Raw genomic sequence first — 24,609 nt, forward strand, 5'->3', positions numbered from 1 at the left:
GAACAGATCCCCAACCCAAAGAGCTTTAATAATAAACATGACCAGAAAAATCAAGGAGTTACAAGAAAGATTAAAATAAGCCTTTAATTAATAGGAGGCTACCACCTCTCCATCATAATCCACAAATCTACAGAGCTAAGACTAGACTAACTCCAACAACTCTAAACACTCAGAGGTCTACTGCTTGAAGTAAAAGAAAGATCCCTATGAACTACAGAAGGACAATCATCATCTTTCTAATTTTCACTCAGCCAGCAGAGTGTAAAATTCACACAAACATGAAGATCAAAATTTTCAAAACTGACTAGCAATTTTGGATGTCCAATATGAGACCTTAAAACAACTTGATTTTCAGAAAGTGATGAACATCAGACCCTTTAAAAAGACTTCAGAAGCTGGGCAGTCAAAAATCAAGGCCATCAAAAATCACTAGTCACTTTAAGATCAGGAATTACCGCCAAGATTTTCACTTTACTGAAATCAATGGCAAAAACCTCCCATTGATGTCAAGAGGGATTGGGCCAATGTTGGAATTACAATTATTTATGCAGAGTATTACCACAACACTAACTTAACTTTTGTTCAATCCCTGTGCTGAATGGTATGGATACACTTGCTCTAAACATGTCTAAAAAACCTAAATAATAAGCAATTTACTATACCCAAACAGTAACAAAACTTTAGTAAGCATTTTATGAAGATGCTTAAAAATTGGCTAAACCCGGGGGAGTTTAGACCCATAGTGTTTGGCTCCAACATGGTCAGGCAGGTATTAACAATGAATCCTTTAAGAGTTTATGTAGTTATACCTCTTGATAAACAAGTGGTATCACTGCTAATTATCAGACCTTACATAAGACCCGATGAATCAGTTCTTTATATTTACTATACCTCGTACCCAATTAACCATGTTTTTATTTCTATTACTTCAGCCCAAACTTTAAATAAGATAACACTGGTAATTTGAAGGTTCACTACAATTTAATCAGTTCTTCTCTCTCATTATCTCATTTGTCTTGGTCACATGCTTTGAGCCTATTGCGCATGCTAATACCCCAGCACAGTTTAAAACCATAGTTCATCCAAATCTAATGTGGGTCTATAATCCTATAGCCCATACCTGCACTGAAAGCAATGACATAACTATCCAGAACAAAAACATTAATTGTGAAAGATTTCCTTCAGCTATAACCAGAACATCAGCTTTCGGGGAGATTTAACTGGGGGAACATTGACAAGGTTGGCACAAGAAATGATGAAGAGACTTAAGAAACAGACTAAAATAAAAATTTCAGATTAGGGTGATTTTTAATTACATGTAATGGGAAAGTGATTTGACCAATCTCCTTCAAACTTTACATAAACATCCTCCTTGGTTTTAGGATGAAATGCAACATTTTCCAGGCCAAACTGATTTTCTAAGCAAATATTATATTACAGCTAAAACTGGACTTTATAATGGAAATTGGCTGCAGTTTTAATTATGAAGAGAGACTATCTCCTGTGCATAAGTCCACAACACATATGGAGAACAAAACAAGCCTACAACCAAACAAGTTCCCACAAGATTAATTACAGCAAACAGCAGACTGCTCAAAACAATCTACATGGTCAATGTGACATTTTAAGGAATAATTGAGTACAGAAAAGTGAAAGCTAACAATTCATTATTCCATTTTGGGTACAGATGTTTGGTTTATAGGTTGGGTGAATAAGCATCCCATTTTATACCTCAAGCTCAATTAATTCTTCTCTCAGTTTGACAGAATTAAATTCCCATGTGCACAGCAATGCATGATCCATGCCTTGAAACTTAAATTTGCAAGCCTCCATGTTGTAGAAACCCAGTGATGCAGCTAAACATCCTCAAGACCTGCAGGATGCTACATCCTGCAGCATCCTGGAGAGTATGGTGTTGACCTTCCTCCTTTGCGGAGCTTAGCCACAAACCACTAAGCAGGTTAGCTGCTCTTCCTATGGCTTACTTCTCTTTTGAATCTCTCTTTACAGGAGAAGTAGGTAGGGTTTGGACATCAAGACCACTTGGGCCTCTCAAGAAATGTCAATAAAACACGCTTTCAGAGAAACAGGTTAGATTCAAGTTAAATTTTATCTGATCCTGTTCTAAAGGCCAATTGTTATTGCAATGTGGGAAAACTTGCCTATCCAGTTTGGCAGATACTTGGAGGTCGTAAGTAGAATCTTCGAATACGCCGCCATGATCTTCCACCTCAATGAATCTGACCTCTTGTGGGTAGTCTCAGTATTAGCATGCAAGGGGTGGGATTTAAATTTTATTTGCTAGTTTTTGGCGTGTCTTGACTTGACACTGTCAGTTTATGTTTTAATTTGTGATTATAAAATCTATGTGGAAATGCTGCAAGGCTTTGTCAGGCACATTTATTTATTAGAAAAATACTACCGAGAAGCGGTAGCTTCTTTTAGACAAGGCTGTAACCAGCTTTCTATTTACTCGGCCAGCTGTGTCCCCGGCATCCTTTCCCAAAATCATAAAAGAAGTTCCTGTCTGCATCATATTCATAAACCCATCATCATATCCTCATTTAAATTCCCATTTAAAGCCTTCCTCTTCTATGATTTACTTGTGATAGCAGCACATACCTATATCCAAAAACTAAAAGAACAGTGATTATATATAAAGTATGTGCAATGCTGGAAGATTTGCTTTCTAAGGTATGCACCAAGTCTTAAGAGAGGAGAGTAGATTTGGGCAAAAGGTAATTCTTTTGGTCTGGCTCTTGTTAGGCAAGTTGTAAGCTAAGCTCTGTTAAACTCTGTTCCCTAAATAGGAGGAAAACTTGCAAAGTGGCATAATATGGATTCACTTAGGTTTCAAACAGTCCTATAGTTTAAACAAATGCACTGAAAAAAGTTTGTATTTGTAAACATTTATTTTCTTGAACTGAAAAAAGGCTTGCATCAGCACACATTGTACAGCCTTGCAAATTACACAGAAATTGAAAAGATTTTGTTTGTATGTGCAATGAAACTTCTGATGTCCAGTGATCCTCTGCAAATGATGAAAACATATTTAAATGACTTAAGAAGAGTCCAGCACTTATTTAACACAATTATCCTAGAGTGCAAAGAAAGAAAAAGATTTATACTGGTGGAAACACAAAGTGCAAACATTTTGTCATTTGGGGAAGATACATTTTAGTGTCTTCACCCTTTTACTAAAAACAAACTGGCTTCAATGAACATTCTTCGTAGTTTAGACACATTCATATTCCACTTAAATACTTATGCTAACCCGTTTGATTAGGAATGAGTTCAAGAATATAATTTATTTGTAATTATCTTTCACACTGAGTAAATCTTGAAAGGACTGTGTATGGAGTTTAGAAGTTATTGAAACTGCTTTATTTGAAAAAGAACCTGGGGAAGAGAAATTTGTTAACTGAAGATTTTTGTGTAGTTGGCTAAAAAACAGTGTAATTTCTTAATAATTATTCTTCCTCCCCTCACCCCATTCCATCCCAAGCCCTAAAATGGATAGCTGTGTGCTGGCTGTGAAAAGGGATTAGAAAATACAGATCTGAGTATGGGTATTCATTATGAACAAGGTTTGCTGTACAATAGAGATTTGGATCTGATACAAGAATTCAGAAATATAAAACAAAACTACTACAAAAGTAAGGGGCATTTTAACAGCATTCCTCATAGAAAGCTGCCTCTCTCTATCTTGTCAGAATGGATTCTTACAGTTGTCTGGGATTAAGTTTATATCTATTTTTCTTCTTCTTCTTGCCGGATCACTGGGTTATTCTTCCAAGGCTATAATGTCATATGAGAACACATCCCAGGAGTTTCTATGAAGAGAACCGAAACCCCATAACATCAAGCCAATCAAGTAGAGAAGAGAAGGACATGGAAATAATAAAGGCTGAATGTCCAACAATGTATCTGCTACTGAGAACTAGCCCTTTCCAGAATATGAAACTCATAGTGCTTCTTGCTTGTTCTCAGCCTAAACTTGTTAGCTGAGTTACTTTGTTTCTTCAGTGCATTTTGGGCTGCTGACATCGTAGGGAACGTAGCTAGAACTGTGTAAGTGGAGGCCAAGTCACTAGGTTTGGAGGGTTCAGTGTTCACATTACTATCTCCGCTGCCACAGTAACGGTGTTGGTATTGTTGTTGTGTCTGTAGACACTGGGAATTCCTTAGCCACCGAATCTTGGCACCAACTTTAAAAAGTTCTCCAAATAGTTTTTCAGCTTCCATACGAGTTATTCCTTCTGGCAGTTCAGTAATTTCTAAGACTTTTCCAACAACTAAAACAAGAAATATGTAGAATTAAAACTCGTCATTACATTTAAGAAGGATTCAATCTTACATAAAATAGTGACCTTACATTAGATGTGAAAATTACATTAGATGTGAAATTAACTCTGTTCAAACAAACATACATTCTGCTTCTCCTATATTTAAAAAAAATCTCTGGCACTGAACATCAAAACTACTAAAGTTCCAAGTGCGTTCATCTAGAGTTAAGCACTCAGGCTAAAAGATAGTATAAGGCGCTGAATAATTAATACGGGTTTGTCTTATATGAACATTTAGTTTGCAGCAAACTGGGGTGTGAGTCTATTCCACCTTGCTGCCCATAGGGACCCTGCTGATGCATACCCTGCCGTTTTGAAGTAGGACAGACCAAAACACAGTAACTGTTTGTGTGCGTCAGCAGGCTCCCTAAGGATAGTTAGTGCAGGGCAGATTCACACCTCAGCTTGCTGCTAACTAAATGTTCAGGCAGACAAGCTCTTACCCTAGTTCTGCAGCAGAACTGAGGACTTAAGACTAACACTTAGATGATCTATTAATGGGATAAAAAAATATGGTTGCAATAAAAATGTGGGATAGTGAGAACTGTGACTTGCTTCACTCACAGCAATGTAAAAGTTACAAGAAAACACAGCTTTCGCTATCTGCTCTCATGGCAGAGACTTCCTAATGAAAGCAACCCAGCTCCCTTCTGTATTCATTGATACACAAAGAGAGTTGGGGGTGATACTCAAAACATAATTCTTTGCCATCACAATAAAATCATTTATCTGAAGATTTCAAAATTATTTATAAAAATTAAACCTCATAGCACCCATTTCACATATAAACAAACTGAGGAGCTTAAATGACTTGTTCAAGGTGTCAGTCAGAACTAGTTCTATACATGTTGTCAAAGAGCAAATAATGCCAACTGGGGGAGGAGGATGTTAGTTTCCTCCCTTATGCACCTGATCTTGTCCAGTCAAAATGAACTCTCCTCCAAATCTCCTTTCAGGGCCTAGCTAGCAAGCCAACAAAGAAATAGATTTTGATCAGTCCACGGAACACAGTCCTAGCATTCTGGCCATGCCCTTCCCCATTTATTGGGGGCACTTGTTGCCTATGGTCTGCACAGTGGAGAGAAGTTGTACCTTTGTTCCATCCGTATTTATTGGCAACAAATGCAGTGTTTTGATTTACGTCAGGAAAAAACAAAATAAATCAGGAACGATTTTAGTTCATGTATTACATTCATAGTTCTGGTAAGCTAAGGGCAGTTATGGAAGAATTTTGTATTATATTAAACATGTAATTTACAAATATTTTGGTATTAACTTTTACATTAAATAATTTGACTTACTATGTCTCCCTTGGTTTTCTTTTCCCTTATCTTTTCTATGTTTTTCTCTATCTATTGTTTACTCTGGTTCTCTCTTCCTCTCTATTTGCTTTAATTAATAGTTTCTTCTTTCCCTCCATTCCCATCTTTTTCTGTGTTTGCTGTCTCCCTCTTTGCTCAGTTACTGTTCATTCTTATCTACCTTTGATTCACATTTCACTGTCCTTCCCTTTTATACTATTCATCCTTCCCTCTCCTACTTTATCTTACTCATTAATTGTACCAACTTTCATACTTGGGAGCTCCATTTCCCTTTGGCACATCTGCAGCTGCCCCAGACACTCCTATTCTGCTGCAAGTCTCACATACAGACAAATCCATCACACAGACATCCATTTTTCTGCAAACCCTTCAGACAACCCCCCATGCTTCCAACCAGATATCCATTGACATTGTTGTACCCCCTACAAGGACCTTCCATACTGTTACCCCTTCAAGAGATCCCATGTAACCAACTCCTACAGACACTCACCCTCACAACATCCATGCACACTACTTTGCTGCACTCTACATACAGATATTTTCCAGACATTACACCCTTATAGATAGGAATTTCAACAGTGACAAAGGCTATGACCCCAGACAACCTCCTCTCTGCTGAGACCCCTTTGACTTTCCTACACAGATACACAACACCAACATAGGCAACTCCTACTCTTCTGCATCCCAAGTGTAGACACCCATTAATACCCAGTCCTCTCTGTCATGTATCCAATTCTGCATCAGATGTCACAGTCCCATTCCCCTACACAGGTCTGAATAATACATAAATAAATAAGAATAATGCTCTCTCACTGCTTCTGTTTTTGATTCAGCAGTTCTCTCAGAGTGCAGCGTCACCCAACAGTTACATACCTGGTTCCCCTGCACCAAGATCTGCTGAAGCGGCCTTCTTAGCTGGTTTCCTTCCTCTGTTTCCATGTCTGTGTCCAGGTTGACACTGAGCTCAGACAAACATCACATGGTTAGAATGTAACTTTTAATATTACAAATGTAATCAAACAAGAGTTACAAGTAACAAGTGTCACAAGTTATGAACCACTGTCTGCCAGCGCTGTAGTTAGTATGCTACACTATGACAGTATAGAAAAGGCACAGATTTCTTGGTCCAGTGTCATTCCTGGGGCCTAGCATTATTGCACAAAAGCATGTTCAGTCCCTGGTATGAGGGCAAATAGGAGGGAAAGGTGAAAGTAGCATGTTAGCCAATACATATATATTAGGTGTAATGTACACCATGATAATAGGTATTATATGCATTGTTTTAATACAGTATAATGACAGTGGCAGATTAGCCACTGGGCCAAAGGGGCCTGGGCCCAGGGGCCCTGAAAAAAATGGAGCACCAGGCAGGCAGGCAGAATGAGCCCCTGCATCCCCATCTTGCTCCCTGGCTGGAGCACTAGGCTGGCAGAGCAAGCCCTTGCACCCTGACCCCATTTCCCCCGCAGACCATAGGTTGAAAACTACTATTCTATGGGAATGACAACCTTTTGCGGACCCCTTAGACCAGTGGTTCTCAAACTTTTGCACTGGTGACCCCTTTCACATAGCAAGCCTCTGAGTGTGACCTCCCCCTTATAAAATGAAAAACACTCTTTAATACATTTAACACCATTATAAATGCTGGAGGCAAAGCGGGGCTTGAGGTGGAGGCTGATAGCTCGAGACCCCTCATGTAATGACCTCGTCCCGATCCCCAGTTTGAGAACCCCTGCCTTAGACATAGTCTGCGTACCCCCAGGGTCCACAGACCACGAGATGAAAACCACTACATTAGAATTTACAGCCAAGTGGTACAGACTAACATGGTGTAGACATGCCCAGGAGTTGGCACTTGTTCATACCTGTTGGCCTGTTACATGTCCATGTAATGAGGGTGGAGGGTTATATTGCAGTGGCTGGCCGAGCAATGGGTATCTGGCATCTCCTGAAGATGAGAAAAATAGTCTTAATACTTTTTTTTGTTTTAATATAAAAACTCTAAATGCTCTTAACAGTCTACATCTCACAAATATGGTACACAACGTAGAATGAATGGAAATAATTGTAATAACTATGTAGTTATAACCAGAAAAAATAAAAATACAAGAGTTGGCTCCTTAAGAGAGCGAAAAAGCACTTTAAGAATTCACCAGATAATCGTAAACTTATGGGGAAATAATCAACTGAGCACAAACTATCAAGTTCAGAAGTCACAGACTAAGGGCCCCTTAAATTTAAAAATACATTTTTTAAAAGGTATAGGAAGCACTTATGACTCCTGGTTTCTCTGCCATAGTCTCATCTAGATTCAAATCTCCTCAAACAGTTTTAATAAGATTAAAACTTGTTGCAGTGTTTAAAATAGCATGTGCACAGCTCCACCCAAGCCCAATGCCACCCACATCTTGAAATTCCCATCCACTTGAGGGGTCCATAAGGTGATTGAATTGAAACCTTTAAAAATTATGAAAAGGGGCTAAGGAAGTTGAGACAATTGACAACGGGAAGTCTAACAATTATGCAAAAGTTAGTGAATACATGCAATTTATTAGGGAAAGTAGCCAATGTAGAGAATATGTTCAAAAATAAGTACGATTTATTTCTGAAAAGTGAGGCAATAAAGAATTTCTTTTTCTGCCTGCAAACTTTTTCCACATATCACACCCATTATTCTAGAATTCTAGAGCTGCATCTACCTTCAGTTTCTGGCAAGTAGCAGCAACTAATCAGATGATAAACTTTTTAGCTAATTAATCAATTGTTATGTGCTATTCGCTGGCTCACTAATCTGGACTTGGTTATTGGAACACTGTGAATCAACTGTTTTGTCCTGACAGAAAAACAGTCATGTCTCTAATCAGTGAAAACTTCCTACTCGTTGCTTTTCCATTAAGATGATGGGAGCAGGTTCTGCTCTTGGTCTTTTACAAGGAGTTTCTCTGAGAAAATATTAATTGAGAGAGCATGGCAGGCCCAAAAGGATAGAGATGGCAGGAGACTCTACTTTCTGGCCCATTGATGATAATGATGGGAGATCACTACCTAACAGCTCTATATCAATTATTAGTAACATTACTGTGGTCGTGTCTAGAGGCTCCTGTCTCATTGTTCTGGGCAGTGTACAAACATAACTGTCTTTGATCCAAAGACTTTACAGTAAGTAGTGGCTTGATCAGTGGATTAATCAATGGATTGAGGATGAAGAAAGAAGAGTCTGTTGAAAAGGCAGTTTATCTTATCCTACATTTCTACTTCCCCTTCCCATGTACCATGCCATGCCCACCTAGTGCAATGGGTAGGCATATAGGACTGACCGAACTTTTCTATCCATAAAAATAACATCCATTGTGACAGTATATTTAAGGTTTGCAGTTTCAATCTAAAACTAATTTGTTTTGTTTTAATTAAAATATATCCCAAATTTACAATCCCTTAATGCTAAAAGTTATTTATGAAGGAGCTGCATGGTTCTGAAAGCCCCCATTACTAGCATGAAGTTCATGGCTTTTTTATTTTATTTGGGGCGAAGGAGGGTATAGAAGCATAAAGTTATTTTTTTATATAATGCAAAGAATACATTTTTGAACACACTGGCAAAAATATTAAAATCAATCACAATTTGCCCTCAAAACTGATGAAAATTGAAAAAAGAATGAAAGTCATGTATTTTTTATATATATTTCTGTTAGCTAAAAATCTTACCTTGTCCAGGGACAAAAGATCTAGAAAATTGGGACACAATAGAAAGAGGTGTTAATGTGGGACGGAGGTTTTTCATGTTTGATAGTTGAACTGGTGCTGGTGACTGGGCTGGTGAGGTGGCAGGACTGTTTAGTTGAGGACTTTGCTGTAACTAGAGTAAACAAATATATTGGTTCCTGAGAAGTCAGTGATTTTAAATTTATTTACTTGAACAAATCACATATTTATAATATTCAAATCCTGGACACAACAACATTAATATGTTTGACATTACTGTTTGACAAGCACTGGATTTATTTTATTCCTCTCTAGAAATGAATTCTCTCTTCTTAAATATAAGAGCCATAGTACAAATGATCTCAGGGGAAAAATAAGGAACAAATCATACCTGTGTGGCACTGTCTAAAGTGCTAAACTCGGTGGATTTCTGTCCTCTTTGATGGTCACAATAATATTTATTTTGTTTCCATTGAGGAGGTGAATGGGTTCGAGGCTGAGGATTGTTGGGTATATTTAGCTGCATCATTACTACTCCACCACCTGGTGGTGGAGCTACTGCTACAAAACAAAAAGTGGAAGGCTATTGTTAGAAATTAGTTCATTGAGCAACTCATGCTTTATTTACTGAAAATTAGGAAAGTGACCAAAAAAACCCAGCTAGTGAGATAATAGGTTGCTGATTTTTTAAAATACAGAGATTGGTCTTCTGTAGAATATTTTATTTCCACTAACAAATAAAATCCTTATAGATCACTTAAAAGGAAGATAGCATGATCTGTAAAGATGAGCTGAGCTACTGAAACTTTTAATATCATTATTAAAACATTTTCTAAGCAAATTGTTCTATCAAGCAGTAGTTGAAAATGCTCTAAATTTACCATGGTCTTATTGTCTGAACAAACATTAGAGCAATCATTACTTGAAGACAAGTGAATATTTAAGGCACAAAATCAAATAATTAAAAATTCAAGTCTAAGCCAGTGTCAAAGAATGCTGCACATAAGGCAAAAGTAGCTGAATAAAAATAAAAACTGTCCATTATGCTTCATGGCAATTAGAAATGATATGCTCAGTGTTTTATTTTTAAGAAAAGGCACAGTAAGAAAAAGCATAATATTTAACTCTTATATAGTGCCTTGCATCAGAGGAAGCTGGATTATTTCCTAATACTCAAGTGAGGCTAAGATCCTCATTTACAGATAGCCTGGTGAAAATGAGTGAATGAGTTGACTGCGGGTGGGGGAGAGCAAACGACATAGGGGGATGGAGTGAGTGGGGGGGAGCCTTGGGGATGGGGCAAGGTTGTTCGGTTTTGTGCAATTAGGAAGCTGGCCCTAGAATAAAGCAAATGGTTTCATATAAGAATTTATTTTAATTGTCCATCTTTATAAAGAGCCGCAGAGACCACAATCCACGAATTTTACCACAAACTGCTTTTACTTAAGTGGTGTTACTGTATATTTTGGACACAGAAGACTTGCATTTTTAAATTTGGAAGCTACTAAAAAAAAGTTGCTTATAGTTTTCACTTCACTGCGCAACGTATCAGTTAACTCACATAAAAACCCCAGTGGTTTTGCTGCATTTCTAAACAAATAATTAATTACAAGGTTTTATAGTGAGGTCTCATATTACTAAGACTACATGACTTTTGCAAAATATACTATGCTATGAAATGTTTACTTGTACTCTACATTAAATCCTATAAATGATTAACATTAAACACATCAAAATAAATGAAGTAAAAATATTTTGCACATCTAAATTTTTTTCCAGCCTCGGATCAAAAAGCACTTCACAAAGTTAGGGAAGTAGTATCCGTATTTTAAAGATGAAGAAACTAAGGCACAGAGTGGTTTGTGACTTGACCAAGGTCACTAAGGGAGTCAAATGACAAAATAGGGAATAGAACTTAGAACACTTGATTTAGTCTGTTGCTGTAATCTCCAGACCACACAGCAACAAATAAATATTCACAATATACATATGCAATTATATATAGGGAGAACATATGATGGGATCATATAAAGATTTTATCGGGCATGGTTGTTATAGAAGCATAATTTTGAAGTGGCAAAGGCATAAATAAAGATGGCATTTCTTCCTGAAAGTTTGCCAGTTAAACCTCTGAATTACAGATCATGACACATGCACTGTCTATATATCACATATTTTACTGGAATTATTTTTCTAACTCTCCATCTGTTCAGACAGATTCCCTTAGCACTAGGAGTCCAATTGCTGAGACTCAGACCGAGAAAAAATACATTTTTCTAAAACCTCTAAAAGTTACCTAACACAGCTTTTCTAAACATAAGTTTCACCACCTGAAAAAGCTTCCCTAACACAAAAAGTGACTCTGTGCTCCCTGTAAGTACTCAGTCCCATTTTCTAACAAACGAAAATACAAAAGCATTTGTTTCTACTACTGTCAATCCAGCAGAGCCTATCCAGTCAAGAGGAGAGCTGGTTTCTATTACACTTTATTTAAAAAAAAAAAATAAAATGCACAAATTCCAATCCAGTTGGGTTTGCATCCAAACCCAAAACAAGCCTATTGATGGTGATGAGTTTACACAGATGCCACTGTAGGTATAATCTGGCCTCCAAAACCTTTATTATTGGCTATGATGCATCAGGAGGAAAACCCAGATGGACTCTTAACACTGGACTGAATTTCCTTCAAGTGCTCCAAATAATCTGGTCCCAGAGACAGACTCAGTCACTTGCTTCCACACCTTTATAGACACCACAAAATACACTGTCTATCCTCTCCAAACTGGATTATTGTCTCTAAAGGGCACTGTTACCTGAATTACACCCTTTTCTTCTCTCTCAACAAAATTTTTTTACATACTCATGTCACTCAAGATTCTTCACACCAACTATTTAATTCAAACTTTGATAGATCTGATCCATGTCTCCCAATGATGTTACACCAAAACTGTCAAGGTGGATTATTAACTAGCCAGAGTGGGAGAACACCTTATTGAATTGGTAGACGGTCTGGTTTATTTTTAGGCATTCTGGAGTGACTCACTCTTCAAGAACCATAGATAAACAAGCTTCAAACAAAGAAAAAATATATACTGCAGATGAACTGAAACAGTGTACTGCTAAAAGAAATCTGCCATCTTGCCAATGTCCTGCAAGTTAACCCCTCAACAGTAATAATATTAGAAAGAGGTATACAAATTATCTGCTAACATAGGGCTCTCAAAGAGAGGAGTGTGAGCAACTGGTCTGTTCATAGGACTGATATTTATAATCTCAGTTCTAAACACCAGAGTTGCTGACTGATCAACCAGGTACCTCATTTGGAATGGTAAGTATCCAATTAGGCAGCAGCAGAACCAAAAACACCCCACCCCAAACTACAATACAGTATTGCGTTAAACATAAACTACTAAACAAATAAAGCAAACATTTAAAAAAAGATTTGATAAGTTAAGGAAACTGTGTTGTTTCATTTAAATTAAGATGGTTTAAAGCAGCATTTTTCTTGTGCACAGTAAAGTTTCAAAGCTGTATTAAGTTAACGTTCAGTTGTAAACTTTAACCCAAAACAATCATCAAAAACCCCTATGACAGCTATCCAACACAAAAACAAGACGTGAAAGCTTCTACAGCACTCCATAACCCACTGAACACCTTTGGGAAACACTGGGGTACTAGGACTCACCACATGGATACGATACAACACTCCATCATCATCGATTTATCAAGACTACCCCTAATTGGATCTGAATTATCTGTACTCTCCATGGGACTGAACTTCTGCACCTATCTCAAAACCTGATATCATACTAATTTGTGAAGAACTAGGAGACTTCTTCCACCATCTCTACCTCAACAAATTATTTTTCAACAATCATGACACTACCTTCAACTACCAGCCCCTACCAAGTCATAGGAAAAATGAATCATCTGACTGGACACCTGAAAACTGATGAAAACTACACACTTGATCATTACATTGACAGCTTCAGGAAAAAAAACCCTGAAATCCTTAAACATAAACATATCACAATCTCTGCACTGCTAGAAGGAGAGCTATACAGTCCTTGAAATCCAACCACCAGTTAGTGATCAAACCAACAGAAAAGGTGGTGCCATCACAGCCCTCAATTACGATGACTACATTAACCAGACAAACCAAAAACTCTGACACCACTATAAAGAACTCAAAGATGACACCACAGCACAATTCACCCAAGAATATAATCTAATCCTTCCCCAAACACCTCGAAAAGAAACTCTGCATCCTCATCCCCCATGAACCCACTCCAAGGATCATCTACCTGCTTTCCAAGATACGCAAACAAGGGAACCCAGGTAGACCCATCCCATCAGGACACTCTTACTGAAGGAAGATCAGGATTCATCACCACAGAGGACCAGGTTCCTCCAAGACAAAACCTACTTCCTCCAGAAACTCTGCTACATCAACAGTCTTCCTCAGAATGCCATCCTGGATGTAATCCCCTCACTCCCACACACCAACATCACTCACAATGATAACATCACTGCCTGCCTCAAATATCTACAAAACAACAGACGACACTCATATCTACCCCAAATACACTGCTTCAGTACAGGGAAAAAACCTTTCTGACAGCACACCCTTAGTTGTCACACTGGACACCACACAGGGTATCAAACAATTACAACCCCATACTCAATGGTGACCACATCCTCAAAGAAATTTTTCCTGAACTCCATCTTCTGATCTTTGTACCCACCAAGCTCATCATCAGAAGCAAACTCTTTACAGACTGAGACACACCAGTTCAAAGCTGCACCAGACCCTTGCCAGAAAAAGAGATGCAAAACTTGAAGGCACATCTCCACTGCTGTGATCATAAACACTTCCATAACACACCTTTCAAAACTCATGGGTCCCACTATGCCTATCACAACATGTGGTGTACCTCATCCACTGTATTATATGCCCAAACAACTAAGTAGGTGAAACCAGACAATCACCCAGAGAAATTATAAAAGACAAAAAATGCCACATCACCCATGAGTAAGGCCCTACCTGAATCGGAGGATGATTGTAAAAAAAAAAATTGGGGCTGAGTTGCGGACAAGCCCTGGAAAATTGTGGAAAAGTAATAACGGACATTATTATTTGCAGTAATAAGGTCTATTATTACTTTTCTGCCATTTTCTGCTGTCGGCTGCCCAGGGCTCAGAGCGGGAGCCTGGGGCTGACAGCAGGGGCACCCGCTATTGGCCACCTGGAGCTGAGAGCAGGAGCCCAGGGCTGACAGCAGACATCTGGAGCTGACAGTGGAGGTCCCGCTGTCGGATGCCTGGGGCTAAGAGCAGGGGCTCCTGCTGTCAAAATTGCAGTGAAAGCATAGTATGGCGGGATCCACAATTTCTGCAGCATTGCAAATTAAGTAGGGCCTTACCCAGGAGTGAACATGTTTCACAAAACAAATCACTCCTATATATGACCTCTCAGTCCTCATCTTCAAAGGAAATCTGCACAACACCTTCAAAAGATGAGCCAAGAACTTAAAATCATATCTCTAACTAGGAAATAAAAATCATGGACTTAATAAAGAGACTGGATTTATGACTTATTACAACAATCTACATCCCACTAGCCCCCTTTTTTTGTCCTGTGACTGCCACTTAACCTTGAATGGTCTCTTAAAACATGTGTTAACTACTTATGCTAAACAATCTGTTCCAACTTGTATTCAACTGTGACACTCTGAGTACCTTCCCAGACCTGAAAAAGTGCTCTGTATAAGATCAAAAGCCCATCTTTTTCACCAACAAAAGTTGGTCTAATAAAAAATATTACCTCACCCAACTTGTCTCGCTAATATCCTGGGGACCAACATAGCTACAACAATGCAAACAAACGTTTGTAAAACACTTTGTATGTGAAAAGCTCCATATGCCTGCTACTATTATTATAATCTATCAGCTTTATTATTTATTTCAGTACATGCACAAACACACCATTTTATTCTGAAATGTGGTTTAAGCTAGCCAGGTGATTCTGCCAAATCATGTTCTCATCTGGAGAAACCTGCCCCGAATAAAGCCACTGAAATTAGCCATTATTTTGTCTGAAGTTTCATTTTTTAAATTTTATAATTAAATCAGTGGAGAGAAGGTCAGTGGGGAATAAAGGAAACAATGAGTATACTTCATACAGACAAAGTGACAGCTGATAACTTGACTAACTATTACAACAATTTGATAACTTATTATACTTCTTTGGACAGAATGGTTGTTATAAACTAGGAAAGTAAAAGCAGTGACTAAGCCTACCATATAAAAATCCTGGAGGAGTTAGTTCTTGTGACTTCTAGTTGAACAAATTACTGTCCCCCTGCTCATAGCTTGAAGAATGCCTACTATTTTTCTTCCTCTCCCCCAGCATGACTTCTTCACTGTTGTTTCTGGTTCAACTGAATCTGTTGCCTGGGCACAGGAGCTAAGTATACTGCTTCCACGATGTACCCAGCCTCTGCTGGATCAGGTGCAAAATCAAATCTCAAACTTAGATGTCCCAATTCTAGACTATATGGCCAGCTGGAAGGAGACAATCATCCTTACAGATGGCAACAATCATCCCTCTTGAATAACTCTTCTAAGGGGAGCCACCAATAATTTAAATTTTATTCCTTTTTAAAATATATGTGGAACCCTAGCCTACATAAAACCATAGGAACCAGCAAGATTTAGGAAAGTGAATTTCAGCAGAAGTTTCACAAAAGCTCCAAACTGTAACACGTTCAATTACTATGATGTATTGCAAGTTATAAATAGTAAGGGAAAAAGTATTTCAGTAAACCCCCTTGTCTTTCAAAAATGATCTCTTCATTAAGAATTTAGTTTGTGTTTACAATCTTCTACTGTCTCAACTCTCAACCACATATACAAGCATGGCATACTGAAATATGTCATTACATTTTAGAGAAAAACTATTTATAAGCTTTCCATAACATGAGGCAAACAAAAGTGAGAAATCAGGCTAAATCCCCAGTATAACTCAGTGACATCAACTGCTGGTTTTAAAATATATCTATAAAGCTAATACATGGATTAATTCTAAATTTCCCCTTTAAGCCGCATTTATCAAAATACACAGCATAATAATAGCTAGAACTTTTTCTTAGTCATTCAGAAAATGTAGTTCTGTTTACTTCACCAACCACCAAAAAGTTATATTCCCATACCTGTACACTGTTGTCCTTGAAGCTGCTGTGAGCTGCATGGGGAAGATGTTCTAGGAAACTGCATTGGCTCTGATCCTGGAGGCTGCAAATATCCTACTGATGAACTGCAGTAAACAATACAATGGTGACATAAATGAGAATTAAAATATATATATATATATATATTTTTCAACCACTGCTTCTGAACTAGCTGACAACACATGCTACATATAGGTAAATAGAATTTTTATATCAACTCCCCAAAGAAAATATAATGCTTTTTTTTTTTTTAAAAATCATTATCTGCTTTTTCTGAAAATAGAAAACACTAAAAAAGAAATTTCAGGACTCTTAACACCTCATGACTTAGGCCAGGTCTACACTGGAAAGTTGTATCACTTTGACTATACTGGTATATTTAAAGTAGCATAAGTTCCTAGTGGTGATGAAGTCATGTTAGTATGAAGGTGTTTTATTTTGGTATTCCCTTCCAGGAAAGGGAAGAAACTTTACTGATAAGGTAACTTTACACCAGTGTAACTGTGTCCACACTAGGGGTTATACTATATAATTATTTCTGTAAAAACAGTCACTGCCCCCCCATATCTCCAACAGTTTTAGCGGTAGAAGAATGGTGCATAGACCAGGACTTAGAAGACAGCAGTCTACATCTTTTCATGCCTGTGCTCTGAAAGATATTGCTAATCTATAAGAATAATTTTAGAAACTGTTAGTGACATAAAACTTATCTACAAGCAAGAAAGCTCAAATACAAAAAAATGTGTGTAACCAACAGGTCCTCCAGGAAAGTTTTCAGGCTCCTGGGTCCAAAGGTTATAATGTCCTTTAGTAAATGTAAAGGAGAATAAATTTAGAGGACAGGAAGACATAATCCATCAACATTTTGGCCATAAATAATTTTCTGACTGATGAATGCAGAAAAGATGAAGATGATAGCTTTTGGCGTGAATTATTATAAAGTATAAAAGTAAAATAGATGGACAGACGCCCATGTAGGACTGACATTGTGGATATCTTTTCTCTGTATTCATTTTCACTTTGTTTAATACCCTCAAATTCTCCTGTTAAGGCCTCCACACAGTGAAAAAGGGCCACCATCTTCACCGAGGGTACCCTGCAACTTTAGTCGCATTGACAGTAATGGGGGAATCAGAGGAAGGACTAAAATTTGAAAGTTGGAAGGCTGAAGTCAGAAATTCATGAGATTCCTTTAAAAAATATTGTGAGACTTGCAACAAAGTTATAGGAGTTGGTAGCATGGAGTAAATAGTCACAGAATTGAGCCTTAAAGTTGCTTACAAATTTAAGAGGTTCTTGTATCCCTTGCATACCCAAGCTTCTATTTTGGATTCAAAAGGAGCATTGGCTGTCCAAGGAATGCAGGATTGGGCTGAAGGCCAGGGAGTTGCATGCTGGCTCAAAGCCAGACAGCCAGAGCAAGCTGAAGGCAGGAGTTCAACGGAGGAGCTTACTCATTGACTTCTCAGGGCCAGAGAGCTGGACTCAGAGGAATCATGAGAGGGCCACTGACTTTGAGGACTCAAATCTGTATTACTGTTTCTTCCCAAAGTCACTTCTGCGACAAACCTAGTGACTAAAGAAGTCTCTCCAAAGTTTTAAATGTCATGGCAAAAAGGAATTAATGCATTTCCTAAGGCTTGGCGTAAAAACAGTGTTCCCCGAACAAGTGGCTCTCAACCTTTCCAGATTACAGTACCCCTTTTCAGTAGTCTGATTTGTCTTGTGTACCCCCAACTTTCACCTCACTTAAAATTTACTTGCTTACAAAGTCAGACATAAAAATATGAAAGTGTCACAGCACACTATTACTGAAAAATTTGTTTACTTTCTCATTTTTACCATATAATTATGAAATAAATCATAATATAAATATTATACTTACATTTCAGAATATAGAGCAGTATAAACAAGTAATTGTCTGCATGTAATTTTAGTTTATACTGACTTCACTTGAGCTTTTTATGTAGCCTATTGTAAAACAAGGCAAATATCTAGTTGAGTTGATGTACCCCATGGAAGACCTCTGCATACCCCTGATTGAAAACCACTACCCTGAACGATTCAGCAAATACTCAAACTAGAAATTCTGTTACAATAAGCTACTTCAAGAAGTAATCTGAGAATCTTTTTGTTTTGATTTTTCAATCACAAGTCCCAATTACTGAAGAGAACAGTGTTCTATCTACCTTCCATCAATAACAGGAAATAAAGGTGACATAAAAATATATAATTTTGTTACCTAGCTGTAAGAAGTGGCCACAAAGCCACACTAAGAACTAATATTGAAAATACTAAGATCCTAAAGCAAACTCTGTTAGGGGACTGGAAAGTAATAAGCAGGTTACTGAAGATCAAATTACTGAACTACTCACCTTAAATTATTCTGCTGACCTGATGGAATGACACTGTAATAAACCGGTATTGCTGTTGTGGGCAGATTTGACTGACTGGGAATTATAACAGGCTGCTGATACGTCTGCTGAGGCATTCCTTGGGAACCTTGAGGCACTGAAACCTAAAGATTGAGAACATGTGAAGACTTATTTTCTGCAAAAAAGTTCCTCCTCTGCCTCCAGACCACTCACATCACACAAGAGTTTGTTAAAAATACAGCTAATGTTAAACACTAAAAGGCATGTTAATTCCATAATTACCCTATCAGAGATATTACGCATCCTAGAAAATTCTCCACCTGATTATCTGACTACATATCCTAACAATTCAATTTTTGATGAACCTATGGAGTCTGATGTATTTAAATCAGAATTGTAACACATTTAATGATTATGCAACAGAGACCTAAGTAAAATAATATGCAACTAATTGAATATGTAAAGTTATCAAGCTACATTTATAATATAAAGCAGTTAAAATTAGGGATGTCACTTAATCACAGTTAACTTGTGATTAATTAAAAAAATTAATTGTGATTAATCGCAGGGTTAAACAGCAGAATACCTATTTAAATTTATTAAATATTTGGGATTTTTTCTACATTTTTATATATATATATATTGCATTCTGTGTTGTAATTGAAATCGAAGTGTATATTATTTTTCAATACAAATATTTGCACTGTAAAAATGATAAAAAAATTTATTCAATTCACCGCATACAAGTACTGTAGTGCAATCTCTGTGTCATCAAAGTGCACCTTACAAATGCAGATTTTTTTGTTTCGTAACTGCACTCAAAAACAAAACAATGTAAAACTTTGCAGCCTACAAGTCCACTCAGTCTTACTTCTTGTTCAGCCAGTTGCTAAGACAAACAAGTTTGTTTACATTTACAGGAGATAATGCTGTCCTCTTCTTATTTACAATGTCACCAGAAAGTGAGAACAAGCATTGCATGGCGCTTTTGTAGCTGGCATTGCAAGGTATTAACGTGTCAGATATGCTGAGCATTTGTATGCTCCTTCATGTTTAGGCCACCATTCCAGAGGATACACTTCCATGCTGATGACGTTCGTTAACAAAAATAATGCGTTAATTAAATTTGTGACTGAACTCCTTGGGAAAGAATTGTATGTCCCCTGCTCTGTTTTACCTACATTCTGCCAAATACTTCATGTTATAGCAGTCTCGGATGATGACCCGTCACATGTTGTTCATTTTAAGAACACTTTCACTGCAGATTTCACAAAATGCAAAGGTGGTACCAATGTGAGATTTCTAAAGATAGCTACAGCACTCAACCCAAGATTTAAGAATCTGAAGTGCCTTTCAAAATCTGAGAAGGGTGAGGTATGGAGCGTGCTGTCAGGATCTTAAAAGAGCAGCACTCTGATGCAGAAACTACAGAACTCGAACCACCAAAAAAGAAAATCCATCTTCTGCTGGTGGCATCTGACTCAGATAATGAAAATGAACATATGTCAGTCCGCACTGCTCTGGATTGTTATGGAGCAGAACACGGACACATGTCCCCTAGAATGACGGTTGAAGCATAAAAGGGACATACGAATCTTTAGCACATCTGGCATGTAAATATCTTGCGATGCCGACTACAACAGTACCATGAGGACACTTGTTCTCAGTTTCAGGTGACACTATAAACAAGAGGCAGGAAGCATTATCTCCTGCAAATATAAACAAACTTGTTTATCTGAGTGATCGGATGAACAAGAAGTAGGACTGAGTGGACTTGTAGGCTCTGAAGTTTTACATTGTTTTGTTTCTGAACGCAGTTTTTTTGTACATAATTCTACATTTGGAAGTTCAATTTTCATGATAAAGAGATTGCACTACAGTGCGTGCATTCGGTGAATTGAAAAATAGTATTTCTTTTGTTTGCTGACAGTGCAAATATTTGTAATAAAAAATAAAGGGAGCAGTGTACACTTTGTATTCTGTGTTGTAATTGAAATCAATATATTCGAAAATGTAGAAAACATCCAAAATAAACAATACCATTTATTTAAACAACAGTGCAATTAATTGCAATAAATATTTTTAATTGCTTGACAGCCCTAGTTAGAATATTACCTTATTTATGTAAAGGAAAGCAGTGTCACATGCTTGTGAGTAGCAGTGACTCAAGTAAGCTATCAGGCAGACTGGCTTTTGTTGTTTCCTATACTCAAATTTCATTTTTTTTGTTGTGAGCTGGTGTATTACCTTTTCTTTTTTTTTTAAAATGGGGAGGGCTCTGAAGCTGGACCAAGCCAAGGGGAGAAATCCAACTCCACTCATCAATGTGCCCATCAGACTTAAGAGGCAAACATGATGCCATTTTGCTTGGAGGGCAAGACAGAAAGCCCAAGCCTGTTATTTGACAGAAAATAAACTGGTAGCCTTAAGAGTGTGGACTGCAGAGTCGTAGTGGTAAAGGTGCAGGTGAATGTGTGAGTGTAAGATACAGATACGAAAACAAAAGGAAAAAATATAGTAGATGTACAATCCTCATGGAGAGATGAGCCAAATTCCTCAAAAATGTCAGGATGAAAAAGACTTATTGTTGGTGAATCCCTGGGGCAGCGAAAGAACAGTTACTTACCTCATAGTAACTGTCGTTATGGGAGACATGCTGTTCACATGCATAAGAGACTGGATTTTTTTGGCCAGCAGCGTCCATTGTGGCCATACCTGTCATCCTAGATGTATCGTGTCACATAAGGGGAGTGTGGGCCCGACTGTCCTTTAGTGGCTTCGCCCACACAGAGTCCCACAGGGCTAAGACCCTGTAATAGCAAGGAAGGAAGACAGAATGTGCAATCCATTTGGACAACACATCTCAAAGAACCACAGTTACTGTAAAGGTAAATAACTTTCTTCTTTGAGCAATTGTCTATGTGGATTTCACTGTTGGTGACTAACAAGCAGTTGTCTGTTTGATTAGAGATGGATAGTAGAAGTTTTACTTAAACAATGACCGCAGGACAGCCATACCAAAGTAGAATCCAATGTAGAAACCTTTACAAAAAAGAGTAGTGTCTTGTGAATGTGTGGACTGAAGTCCATGTAGCTGTCCTGCAGAGTTCAAAAATAGGAACATTCTTCAAACAGGCAGCAGTAGAGGAAAAGGCAGAGCTGTTGTTGCTGAAACCTCTGCTTCTTTCTCGGCAGTCGTGAAATCCTTTGAGCTGGCAGAGGAATGCTGCTTGAAGAAAATATCTGGTAATACTGGCTTCCATCTGGAATATAACGGCTCAGGGAACAGAGGCACCCTAGATCATTTAAGGAATGGAAAGCCTTATCTGTCTTTAAATTAAAAAGTTTGTTGCCTTCAAAGAGTAGGTCTTCAATTGTTGTTTGGCTACAGAGGTGTCTCAGAAGATCTCCTTGGCTCTAATCTTCATAGATTTCCAGGCAGGTCCACAGTACACACCGCTATGTCAGATGCACCCAGTGCAGCCTGTAAGGAAGTGTAAAATATCAGCTGTCCTTTGGGCATGATCGTCTTTAGTTCCTCTTGCTGTTCTTGAGGTAGCCTGCCCACAAATTCAGACACTTGTCCCACTTCAAATAATTATAATTGAACAGAAGCACTTGGTACTTAGCTATGTGTGTCTGCCAGCTGGCAGACAGAGTTGTATCTGAATGGATCCAGACTACTGGGGTCTTTTTTCCCTAGGTTAGCATTTGGGAGGCCCCTGCTGCTTCAGCCTCTCCTAGATGGCAGCTACCACAAGTGACCTTGGTAATGGGTGGGACCTCCTGTCAGCTCACTTGGATGTGGATGGAATGGATATTGGCATGTCACAGGTCTTACACATGTTCCAACAATACAGGCATGGCAAAACTGCCAGGCATGGGAAGAAATAAGATGTCCAGGAGTTTGAGAGGTTTCTCCTGCACCACTTACACAGGTATACACAGAGCCTCTACCATGTGCCTGATGAGGTCCTGGAATGCCTTGAAGTCATCAACTGGAGATGATGTTGGGTGATTTACTGCCTTGTTGTGAGAGGATGAGGAGATTGCAATGGGTTTGAGCTGTTCTTCCTCTTATAAATACTACTAATCACTTTCCTCCTCCAACCTTTCCAGAATCTGAGGCTGCAATAGCTGGCCTAGCTGTTTGGTCTATATTGCCCCTTGGGGAAGAATAATCAAACTCTGGCGGGGGCCAATAATACAGTCTAAAGAGAATATAGATGCACTCCTGCAGGGCTTCCAATAGGCCGATACAGCATGGGTGGAGGAGTTAGGGGACACCAGGAGGGATGTTATCTATAAGCCCTGCTGCCCCTTACAGATTGCTCCCCAGAGTCTCTCCCACTCTATACCCAAACAGGGGAAGAAGGGTATGCAGGTGAAGAGTCCCTACTATGCCCTGACAGGGATGATGATGATGATGATGATGTACACCTCTGTCAAGTAAAGGGCATCCTCTCAGGAGTGCCCTGGCTCTGTTGTTCTCTCCTTAACTGAGTAGTGGATGCAGTTGGTACCAGAAATACACCCTTTAACTGTCAGGGCAACTTCTCAAAATCTGATGACTTAGCTATCGCCACCCTTGATTTCTCAGACCAAAAGAGCCGGCACCAGACTCACAGGTAAATCACTTGGCACAGTATATGCCTTAGGTACCAACACACTAGCTACTGATGTGCTGAGGACCAAGGAACATGGTTCCAAGATGGCCTGTAGAGAAGTGCTGATCCTGAGGAGCCAAGTACTCAATGACTGGTACTGAGAGAGGAGCAGTCTGCACGGTTAGTGGGTACTTCCAGCTCTAACAGTTAGTTCCAGGGCACCAGAGGGATCCTTCTCAGACAGCTGTTGGCTGCTCCTTGAATTTTGAGCCCGAGACAAGTCAGAATTATGAATCATGTGCCTCGTGAGCAGACAGACTGGAGTACTGAGGTCTAGCTGCATCCTTCATTTCGACATCCAAGGAGGCTCGCATATAATGCTACAGAAGGAACAATCTTAAGTGGGCTTCTCCAGCTTTTTGAGCCTGCTTAGAGAGGGGGGGGGGCATGCCCCCCTAAACAAAACAGGCACCTCGAGTGCCCATCATTAAGTGGCATTAAAGCTTCACAGAAGTGCTGATTTCAATCCCTGGGGGGTTCACTTCTGTCACTTTGATAGAACTCCTGTAAGGAAGAGGGTAGGGAGTGAGTTCCAGCCTTATAAGATTTTTGCATGTGCTACCAAAAGGCACCTAGTCTAACCGCTAACACTAAACTAGCACAATCCACAGAGAAGCAGATGGACATTGTAGGGGTTCTGTCTCACTGCCACATGTGGTAAGAAATAACTGAGCGATGGTTGGGCCTACTTTGCCCTTTATGCCCTTGGGTGGGTGTGGAGGTGGAGGGGTCCAATGGACACCGCTGGCCAAAAGAATCTTATCTTACATGCCTGAGGTGCATGTGTACCATGAGTGGAATGCATGTGGATGACCACTTGAAGAATGCTCAATGCATGCCATTTTTATGGAAAAGCTGATTAAGATCCAAATCCCAAGAAACTTTAAAGACATAGCCTACATTGAATATTCGTACAGGATTTAAAAAAGGGGACGAACAGTTATACATTTAACTAACGAACTACATAA

The 24,609-nt window shown here is 38.7% G+C and overlaps 1 protein-coding gene across 6 annotated transcripts in view; it reads right to left on the minus strand.

The window, feature by feature from the left end:
• Positions 1-2,893: 2,893 nt before the first annotated feature.
• R3HDM1 (R3H domain containing 1) overlaps positions 2,894-24,609 on the minus strand; it is a 94,368-nt gene continuing 72,652 nt past the window's right edge. For all 6 annotated transcript variants that reach the window (XM_032782364.2, XM_032782294.2, XM_032782354.2 and 3 more), the window contains 7 exons: positions 18,975-19,117; positions 16,582-16,685; positions 9,762-9,931; positions 9,374-9,524; positions 7,534-7,616; positions 6,542-6,626; positions 2,894-4,295 (listed from right to left, as the gene is read on the minus strand). In XM_032782364.2, the coding sequence (XP_032638255.1) occupies positions 3,931-4,295; positions 6,542-6,626; positions 7,534-7,616; positions 9,374-9,524; positions 9,762-9,931; positions 16,582-16,685; positions 18,975-19,117 (1,101 nt within the window). In that variant the 3' untranslated portion in view covers positions 2,894-3,930. The remainder of the gene's footprint in view (positions 4,296-6,541; positions 6,627-7,533; positions 7,617-9,373; positions 9,525-9,761; positions 9,932-16,581; positions 16,686-18,974; positions 19,118-24,609) is intronic.

The sequence above is a fragment of the Chelonoidis abingdonii genome, chromosome 10, assembly GCF_003597395.2.
Source record: "Chelonoidis abingdonii isolate Lonesome George chromosome 10, CheloAbing_2.0, whole genome shotgun sequence".
Lineage (NCBI taxonomy): Eukaryota > Metazoa > Chordata > Testudines > Testudinidae > Chelonoidis > Chelonoidis abingdonii.